The following is a 10809-nucleotide window of genomic DNA, read 5'->3' as shown; positions in this document are numbered from 1 at the left end:
AGAGACCAGCCATACTTTCATGATGTAGGTACCAGTCAGTTGTAGTGACAACTGTTTTATTGATCCATGGAAATCAAAAAACATCTTCATTTTGCCAGGAAAGCGAGCCCGGCCCTCGCCCCAGCCCAGGAGGAGGCGGTAATACACCTAAAGCTGCCAAGCCCGAAAACCGAAGAAGAAGAGGAAATCATTCGGGCATGCGTAGTAAAAGTCTACGTTGGCGTGATCCAAACGTTGTGTTGGTGAGTGTTTTGGACAAAGAAAACTGTTTATAAGGTCTTCTCGTGTATACTTATCATTTTTGTCGTACAACTAACTGATTCATTATCACATAGTTGGAACTAGCTACGGTTTACGCGTAGTTTAATCATTCGTATTTGTTAAAAGCCATTCATTCCTACGTGGTGCCACCATTAGCTTAGCATTAGCAGCTAACTGGAGTTTGAAGAGATTCATTCAATGAGATGTTTTTGTGTTGCAGAATGACAAAACTAATATATTTGTTGTGGTAAATGATCCCATTTAATTCAGAAATATGTATTCAAACAACTTTGCTGTTATCTTTTTGCTTTACTTCCCAGTAGTTAGACCAATCTCATGCAAGCTAACATAGCGTAAAGAATATGCACTGTTATTTCCTTTTATCAGCTCCTCAAGTGCACTTAAAAATGTACTAACATTCAACTCATAGTGTGTTTTATGAACATTAAAGTACATTATATAAAGTTTACAGCTAATATGGAGTTGGTAACTTGGTGAAACTCTTAAACAATCCAGGCATACATCAAAGTACTTCCTTGGCAGCAATGTGTGTTCTATGTTTCCCCAGTTAATCAGGAAGGACCTACTCAGAGTACTGGTCCAGTTTTGACTGGACACTCAGGTGTGGGTGTGTCTGCGTGTTTGAGTCCATCACCTTGCAAAGATGGATTTCCAGCATCGAGCTGGAGGGAAGACGGGGAGCGGTGGAGTGGCGTCTGCCTCTGAGAGTAACCGTGACAGACGGGAGCGGTTACGTCAGCTGGCCCTGGAGACCATTGACATCAACAAAGATCCATATTTTATGAAGAATCATTTAGGATCATATGAGTGCAAGCTTTGTCTGACACTTCATAACAATGAGGTGAGCAGGCCAAATGAAATGTTCCTAGATTATCTGAATTTGAGGTCATTTCTTTTTACTCAAGTATCTTATCATTTACAAACTGCTCTCTTCTGCATTACAGGGTAGCTACTTAGCTCACACACAAGGAAAGAAACATCAGACCAACTTGTAAGTCCACATTTTGTTTTACCTTCTCATGTCACACATGGAAATGTAGAGGCTGTTGCTTTGTCACTTAGGTTTTGGTTCAGCTTTACTGAACCTTTATGTGTTCAACACACAGCTGTGTGCCGAGATCAGAGTTATTGCTCTGCAACAACTAAATGTGCCTTTACACATAACTGTAGCAGTTCAGTTCACGTTAAGTTTTTGATGTTTATGTTGTTTACAGTGACACCTCACTCACCTATGACTGAGAAACCTATCAAACTTGATGTGTCTAGTGTGTTGATAAACAGTGAAAAAAAAACTTTATGCATTGTTTGTTTCAGAGCACGAAGAGCTGCCAAAGAGGCCAAAGAAGCTCCTGCTCAGCCAGCTCCAGCGAAAGTCAAAGTTGAGGTCAAGAAGTTTGTCAAAATTGGTCGACCAGGATACAAAGGTACGCTGGCCTTATGGTTATGTGTCAGTGCAGTCATTATTTAGTTTCGCTGCAACTTGATTGTATTTTAACACATGGTCCTTGTCCCTCTCTTCTTTATAGTAACCAAACAGAGAGACCCTGAGACGGGACAGCAGTCTTTACTATTCCAGGTTGGTGTGTTTGGTGGGAATCTCCATGTAAAAAGTCTGTTAGTTTGAATGGATTTGTGGTGTTTTGAGAACATTCAGAGAACAGAACACATTAACATCCTATGCAGTCTGTGTCAAACTAAAGCTAAATGCCACACTTATATTTGGGGTATATACTGGTGTATATATACTGCTTTCCTGTGAAGAAAACATCATTAGACTGAAATTGTGTCACTGAATTCTAGGCATGGCCTCATGCTCCAAACTGTAATATTGCTGACTGCAGCACTAATGTCCGAATATTTTTTTGCTAAACACTGAGATATGACTCTCAAAAGGCAAATCTGTAAACAAGCTGTTTTCTTTTTTCTGTCCATCAGATCGATTACCCAGAGATCGCTGAAGGAATTGGACCAAGGCATCGTTTCATGTCTGCTTACGAACAGCGAATTGAGCCCCCTGATCGTCGCTGGCAGTACCTGCTGCTTGCTGCTGAGCCATATGAGACTATTGCCTTCAAGGTGAGTGGAAGCTGCACCTCTGTTTCTCTGCTTTTATAATATTTCTTCTTCTTGTTGTGACATTAACTTTTTTGCTCTATTAGGTCCCCAGTAGAGAAATTGATAAAGCAGAAAACCGCTTCTGGACCCACTGGAACAGAGAAACTAAACAGGTACTGATAAGCTGATGAACATTTACTACCACAAATCCAACCTAAGTATTTTATTTTGAAAAGAGGAGGTATGTGATTTAACCCATCTTTCATGTTGTGTTTTTCCTCCCAGTTCTTCCTGCAGTTTCACTTCAAAATGGAGAAAGCTATTACTCAGTCCAGTGGTCCAGCACCTCCTGCAGGGGTGAAGCGCCCCCCTCCTCTCATGAGTGGAGTTGGACCTCGGTCACTAAATGATAGTATGCCTCCTCCCCCGCCAGGAGGGATGCCCGTCCCCCCTCTTCCACCTGGTGCCCCAGGTGCCCCCCAGATGCCCATGCCCCCCATGCCGATGAGGCCACCACCACCTGACGGCCTTACAATGTCTAATAATTGATCATCTATCAGTGGATTAGGATCTCTATCTTTCATGGGCTGCAGTCACACTGCCCTGCCTGTCGACAGTGTCTGTCTTGCTTTCGATATGGCAGGTACATTCAGTTTTATTATTTCCTCAGATGATGTTTAAAATCCATTTGTTTGGTTTATGTAAATGTGCAGGACAGTCTGTTATTCTCACAGTGTAATAGTGACCACACTGTTTTGTATAAATGCTTAGGCTCAAAAATCTTTTAAGAGTCTGTTTTTGTAATTAAATGGCGTGGAGAGAAAAAAAAACATTTGCATCTTGAAGTCTGTGCTTTTACGAAGACATCACACACAGAACGATTTATGGATGAATCAAGTGATCGTGTGAGTGGGTCATAGCAGAAGAAACACATTTTGTAAAAAGAAGAGCAACACTACAGAAGTTCCTGAAATATTTATGCTCAGAATTACTTGTGATCATATAGGCATGAATAAACCAAAGACCCTTTAACTGGGCTCTTGGAAGCAGCTCAGATAACACAAGTGGGGGTCAAAAATGACATTGGTCAAAATTTTGATTAGAAACAAAAGCTTGATCCTTGTTGCCCATAGTCTTTCCCTTCTGTGTGAATTGGAGAGTTCAGGCTTCATCAGTAGCCGACTACAGAGGTCTCAAGTCTTAACACCAAAAAAAAAAAAAATCAAGTAATGACATGAACATTTCAAATGAAGCAGCATTATCAAGTCCATGAAACTGCAAACAACTTCACTGGTAAATCAAAGCTCTTTCACACAAAGTCATCAATCAAGCAAAACAACAAAAAAGCTGTAACACAAGTTCAGCGATTTAACTGAAGGCAGAGATCATTTTTGTCAGTGGTAGTATTTGACAAAAAAGTTTTTACCTCCTTTAATAAATATTAAATCAATGTAGGTGAATTAGAAAATGAATTTGTGTCTGACAAAGAATCAACTCATCCCTTTTGAGATTTTTTCTCTTTCTTTTCCTCCAACTTTCTACTCTTCTTGGGCGCTGTCTCCCCATCGTCTTCATCTTCCTCACTCACTGCTTCTTCAACATCCTTCTTTTTATCTCTGTCTTTCTTGTCTTTGGTTTCTTCATCCCTGGTTTTCTGGGCTCTCCTGTCCTTTAATTTCCCATCTCTTTGCTTCATGAGTTTTTTGTCTGGCAGCGGCTTGTTTCTGAGACCTCTTGATGTTCGTGCCATTGCTCCTTTCTTTGACATCCCTCTTCTGACTTCTCCATCGTCCTCCTCATCCTCCTCATCCTCTTCGTCATCAAAGTCTGGCAGCCACCAAAACATGACTTCCCACAGAGATGTCTCAGGCTAGAGGGGGGAGAACACATGAAATGGGTGAAAGAATTTACACTGTAAATGTTCAGGTGTTTATCTCTCCAGATTGAATAACAAAGCAATTAACAGTAATTTACCTCAGGTGGTTGCCCTCTGTGTCGTAATGTGCCTGACCGCCTCACCGTCAGTCCAACTTCTTCCTCCTCTACTGTCCCCTGACCACGCAAAGTTTCTGTTTTTAAAAGAAACCACTCAGTTACATCAGGCATGCAGATTTTGTATCGCACATTTTACTTTTTCTTGCTAGTCTACTTGCCATGAAGCCTCTGAAAGCCTGAGGTCAGCACCAGGATGGTAATGGCCACAAACAGACATCGGTTCAGAGTGACATTCTCCCACGGTGTTTCAATCTGCGTCAGGTTTTGGATGGACAAGGCTTTATGCAAGGATGCTGAGGGAGGATGAAAAGGAGAAGAAGTGTAAGAATGTATGAAAAAGTTACAGGAAAAACTTGGAAAATATACTTATTTGCTTCCTTGCTGAGAGTTTGATGAGAAGATCTTCACCCCTGTCATGTCTGCATGCTCAATGTGAAGCTACAGCCAGCAGCCGGTCAAACAAACACAAGATCTAATCTAATTAACAAATAATTTGTTTATTTAGTTCTTACAAAAACCAAAGTGTAAAGGCAATATCATTGTACGGATCAAACATAGGAGATTTTATTTATGGGGATTTAAGATGCTGGTAGTTACATTTGTCCCCTGTGGACAGAGTGAAGCTTACTGTTTCTCCCTGTTTTTTTGTGCCAAGTTAAACTAACCATTTGCTGGCTCCTGCTTACCATTCTGACTTAAAAGTGGTCTCAACAAGAAAGTGAATCAAAATAATTCCCAAAGTATTGAACCGTTTCCTTTAGAAGCTGACAAGGGCTGCAGAGAAGGATGGGAGTGACTCACTTGTCCTGGGAAAGCTGGGTTCTCTGGGTAAAGTCTTGAGTTCTGCTCTTGGCTGCTTTGATACTGGAGCCATTTCCTATTGGAGAACAACATGTAGCTTTGAGGAAAAGAGATATTACAGATATTCACACAAATTTGTTCATGTTGGTCCAACTAACCTCTCTAATTTTTCTTGGAGCGTACATTTCTGAAACAGACAGATGGAGATTTACTGATCATAAACCATAAACAAACAAAAGCCCAAACGGCCAGTCCCTCAATCTGGGGTTTATTTGTCCACATATGTATACATTCATTTGGCTGAACATATGTTTCATTTTATTAACCTAATTTACACAAAACACAAGTCCACTTGCCAAAGTTTAAGCTATGCTACAGATACACCACTAGCAGCTCTGTGAGGCTGTACTCAGCAAAGTGGTGCTTAGGGGTAAATACTAGCCTAATATAAGCATGCTAACAGTGACAATGCTAACATGCAGATGTTTAGCAGGTATAATGTTCACTATGTTCTTTATCTTAGTTTAACATGTTACCATGCTAGCATTTGCTAATTAGCACTTAACACAAAGTACAGCTGAGGAAAGTACTGGACAAATTAAAATGACCTATTGGTTGTACTAGATGAAAAGTCAGGGGATGACCAGAGTCATCCTCTTAGGACCATAAAAGACTGTACCAAGTTATTTCAGTCTGGACAGGTCTTATTAGACTTTTAAGAGTGTTGTCTCACAAGAAAGAGTTTGTGTGTATTTAGTTGGACTGTGGCTTACACCCCACTGACTGGTGAAATGATCTGAACACCAACCATCCATCCAACACAGCTGAGCTGCATTATCACTGTGTTGCTTTTGACCAGGAGTCATATTTCAGTGGTTCCCCAAGCTGCTGTTCCCAAGTATTTATAGAGTTGTACAATAAATGCACAATGGATAATGGCTTTTATATGCAGGCATTACAAATTCTGTGTGTGTGTATGTGTTTGTTTGTGTGTTTGTGTATGTGTTTGTTTGTGTGTGTGTGTGTGTGTGTGTGTGTGTGTGTGTGTGTGTGTGTGTGTGTGTGTGTGTGTGTGTGTGTGTGTGTGTTGCCACCTGGTCTGTGGATCTGTCGAACAGGTTTCTGTGGAGGAGGATCTGCTCTTGGTGGCCCTAACTCCTCTTCAAATGTCTCATAGCTTTCTTCCATCCCTTCCCTGAGAGAGAGAGAGAAAGAGAGAGGAAGATGGAAGTAGCTCAAAACTTGTTTGTTTTTAAAATGATTTAGGATATTTAGACATGTACATATCACACAAATCTGGAGTCAGAGGCCGGTTAAGCTTATGGATTATTGGTATTTTTTAGAAATGCTTGTCTTGCCAGCTGTTACCTTCCAAAAACAAGACGATTCAATAATGTTAATACTATTGTGCAGTACTTTTCACTTGGTTGAAAAAAAGTTATTAGCATTGCCTCGTCAGTGTCCCATTTTTGCTGTGCAAAACAATACAAGTAAAAGGTCAACTTTTCCCGTTTATGAATAAAACTGAAGCAACTTCTTGACCTTCACATTTACAGATGAATGCTGTGAGGCCCTTATGTCTTACATGACATTTCTAAACGGACGCTGAGCTAATGTCCTAGCCACTATAAATAGATGAAGCAATGCCACTGAAGAGACAGGTGGATACACGCTGCATATAAATAATACACAAAAAGAAAAATGCCTGATGTTACTATTATACCGCTGTCTAGCTTCTACTGTGATGAAGCATAACCTTTGACCCTGATTGAAATAAAGACCTACCTGCCTCCACATTTGGGGTCCCCTGGGCAGCGTCGGGGAACCTTTGTCACAGAGGCCCGTTGTTCCTTTGCAGAGATGGCAGCAGAGTCATGCTCTAAACTGTCTGACAGCCAAGCACAGGTGCTGGAGAATGAAAAAACAAAAAGCATTGAGTGTCATTCAGAGGCGTTGACTGAGGCAGGGTTGACATTACCACGTGCCATACAGCTGTCACAGTGCCGAGAGGAGGAGAAGGCCACAGGTGGTGGTAAATTGTAAGCCATGTTGGAATTTATTAAAATTTCATCTTATTCTCTATCAAAGGAGTTACAATTCACCAATCCCACATATTTTCGATGAACTAGGGCAATACCTCTATAAACAAAAACTGCAAAATGGTTTTGGTTTTTCACATTTAAAAACATTTACAAAAAATGCCACAAATGTAATGTGAAGATTTTATTTGAGATGCTATGGATTCTCCTTTGCCTGAAAATCTGTTTCATGATTTACCAGCAGAGAGCGCCACTGTACTTTGGAGATGGCGTTTATATCACCTCTGCTCTATAGATGAAGACTGTAGTTTGTCAGACAGACTGGTCATCATGCAGATTCACAGAAGAGCTGGCCATCAGCAGCACCCTTTGTATCAAGCACTTAAGACACATATGGCCACTTTGTCAATAATTTCTTTTTAACAGACAATATTCAGATAACAGATAATAGTCTTCCATCAACCTATATTGTTCATTGAAGGAGTCAAGTATGTATCCTGCTGCTGTGTTTGTCTATTGTGAAGCTTTGAGGCAAAATCCCCACTTTACACGACATAATGGCCACTAACAAGGAGCTGCATAAACAGAAAAAGTAGAGATGATTGGGTTACGTCAGGGCGAGGTGGTTGCAGGCCACCTTTAGTGTTGGTAAACAGACTAGTGGCAATGTTGACTCATACCTTTGCTGGGACTTTTCCAGCTGAATCACACATCGCTGTTCCCATCAGTAATCACACTGAATTGGACATAAGGTCTGTAACCTTTGCCATGGGTATGATGAGCAAGATAAAGTCAGGGTGTCAAATGGTACACAGAGCTGCATCATGTGGTGCATCTTATATTCATATGACATATGATGGCACAATTCGTGTTTTATTCATGAATTTTTTTTGACTGTCCTTATATACAGTCCAACCATCAATCATATGACTTATAAATTACCATAGATACTGAGAACACAAGACATTACCATCATCTCACTAGAAGAGTTTTCAGTTACGATAGTTATAGCACGCTAACATGCTAAACTAAGATGGTGGACATGATAAACATTGTACCTGCTCAACATCAGCCTGTTAGTATTGTGTGTATTGTGTGTGTTTCAAGTTTAGTTCCAGTGCCTATAGTCGAGCGCTATGCACATATGCTCTTATCAAAATCAAAACCAACTCTTAGTAGATTTAAGTTGTTTATTGTGTTTGTTCATGTTACAAAGTGTTTCGATTTATGCATGTGTGTGTGGATGTGCTGTATGTTCTCATAGTCCAGTAGACAGAACACATACTGAACACTACAGTGGTGTCATGTGTTCTTTTAGTCTTGCTTATAATGAGCTTGTCTGCAGACTTAATTGACCAAATGCACACTCTCACTCCGTTGATTTGTCACTGCTCATTAGTCCCAAGGATATGGCCTCACAACTAGTTAGCGTTCATTATTTGTGTTAAGAGTTCTTTCAATTACCACTGATTGAAAAGTATTTGATTTGGATAAATTGATTCTTCCAAATTAAGCCTAACATTATCAAAATGAGTCTGCAGATTGACATATTTCTCCCTTAATGTCAATAAATAATCAAAGTTCCTTCCATCTCATTATCAGCTCATGCCCAGCTAAAAACAAAAAGTCTGCCAAGTTTAGGCCAAACTCTTAAAGAATGATTCAAGGGCAACACAGCCTCCTGTGGGCACATTGTTCCCAATAAAGTGAGCAAACATTGCTCCTGGATATCTACGTTCCCAATTCAGGCACTGGAGAGATCCGAGCTTGGTGAAGCTCTTTGTCCCCTTCTGTCCTTACATAATGGGGACTGTGCTCAGAGGACACACTGACTGTTCAACACCCAGTGGGAGCTGCTCTACGCCCTCCCTCACTGAAGAATATGGTGGAGCGTGAAACAACATTAACTGTAGTCTGTTTGGAAGTCAAAGGCTTGAATGACTAACAGGGTCTTGAATTAATATTGGTTTTAATTATTTTCCTTTTCCTTCGGTTTGCAGTCAATGCAAAAGAAAAGCTGATTTGTCTTTAAAAAGCTAACATCTAACACTCATGTGTCCAGAGTGGTAGACTTAAGAGTTGGACTTGAGTCTGACTTAAGGCTTAAGGTATGCTTCAAAGCTGACAATCTGACAGTGTTGCCCAATTCACTAAAGAACTGGTTGTGTGAACAGAGTTAAGAAAGCAATGCTGGATTTGAATGTTTCTTGCAAGCTCTCTTTTTGCTCTTCAGACAGGTGCTTCCGTCATTTGTGTATATAACCAAGTGCAACATCATAGTGGATTTTGAAGAGAAAGTTTACACCATTCTGTCCCTCATTGTTTGCTTCATTGAGTCCTGCTCCTGTCCATGATGGCAGGCTTTTTGAGTGTGATCTTTCTGTTGCTGCTGTTCTGTTTTAAGCATTCTGAACCTTTCAATTCACTAAAATGAAGACTTGAGACTTGTTCTTTACTGTTATGATGACTTTTATTTTTTATTTTTTAGTCTTGACCCCCTAGAGACCTCAGCTTGAGGTTACAAAACTATCTAAGTAAGAAAATTTTAGTCTCAAGTTTTTAACATGGGAAAATCATGGAAAAATAGAAAAATAATAGGGTCAGTGACCTTGAATGGACTTGAGACTAGCAAACTGACCTTGATTAGGGTTTGCTTTCTAAGTACATTTTTTAAAAGAAAAATGCTCAAAAGCTATCATTTTAATAGACAGACTTCATACCTCAGAGTCAATCTCCAGTGGAGATGAAAGTAGACGGAACCAGAACTGAGTTTGTTCTGTGCATACAGGTAGAATGGAAATGAAGCTTCCAGGCTGCCTGACCGAAGTAGAAAATGATCCTCTCTGCATAAACAGGACATATTATGCCATTTACAGTGTTCATCATTTTATTCTTGGTGTCTACTAAAATAGATTTACATGCTTCAATGTTCCAAAAAGACATTATTTTTCTTATACTGTACATACTGTACTGTAATCAAGCTGTCTAAGGTGAAACGCTTTGTAAGAACTCAGGGCTCTTTAAGACCCCCCCCCCCAAAGCTGACCAATCAGAGCCCAGTATGCTCTGATTGCCGGTAACTACAAGTTGTTCCGCCCATGTTAACAAATGGTTGTGGCTACAATGGCGTCGGTTCTGCCTTATCAGTTTGAGCCATAGTCCGATCCTGAACAAGTAGATTATAAACCCGATCGCAAGGTGGACTGGACTGGACTGGAAATGGCAGTAAAGTGGAGAGAAGTGCTGCGAATGAAGTCGCTCAAGAGTCTGCAATGGACTTCACGTGACAATATTTACAACTTGGACTACTTTTTATGAAAACCCGTTTTGTTTCGTTTATAATCTGTGAACACTCATGGACTAAAGGAATGTAAATAATCGAGGAATGGAGACACAATCATGCTACAGGTAGGGAGTTGCCACCTCTTTGCTGTCTTGCTGGTTTGTGATGCTGGTTACAGGTATAGCCTGTCAGTATTGACAAACATTTAAGCATTTATGTCGCTTTATGTGCATCAGAGAGCGAGCTGGCCATGGGGGGGGGGGGGGGGGGGGTTGAGCTAAGTAATACACTTATAGTGAAATACGGATTTATCCATTTGAAATAGTAAAATATTCTCCATTCATTATGAAACTA

At 40.4% G+C, this 10809-nt stretch overlaps 1 protein-coding gene across 1 annotated transcript; it reads left to right on the top strand.

The window, feature by feature from the left end:
* The first annotated feature begins 196 nt into the window (after positions 1 to 196).
* sf3a2 (splicing factor 3a subunit 2) lies at positions 197 to 3152 on the top strand. Its single transcript, XM_022755220.1, has 8 exons — positions 197 to 242; positions 830 to 1123; positions 1227 to 1273; positions 1597 to 1706; positions 1809 to 1858; positions 2218 to 2358; positions 2442 to 2510; positions 2623 to 3152. Exons 2-8 carry the CDS (start codon positions 926 to 928, stop codon positions 2884 to 2886), a joined length of 879 nt encoding a protein of 292 aa, XP_022610941.1. The 5' UTR covers positions 197 to 242; positions 830 to 925; the 3' UTR covers positions 2887 to 3152.
* Positions 3153 to 10809: the final 7657 nt, after the last annotated feature.

Source organism: Seriola dumerili, unplaced genomic scaffold (assembly GCF_002260705.1).
Source record: "Seriola dumerili isolate Sdu_G_001 unplaced genomic scaffold, Sdu_1.0 BDQW01000226.1, whole genome shotgun sequence".
Classification (NCBI taxonomy): Eukaryota; Metazoa; Chordata; class Actinopteri; order Carangiformes; family Carangidae; genus Seriola; species Seriola dumerili.
This window is presented reverse-complemented; position numbering and strand designations above follow the sequence as displayed.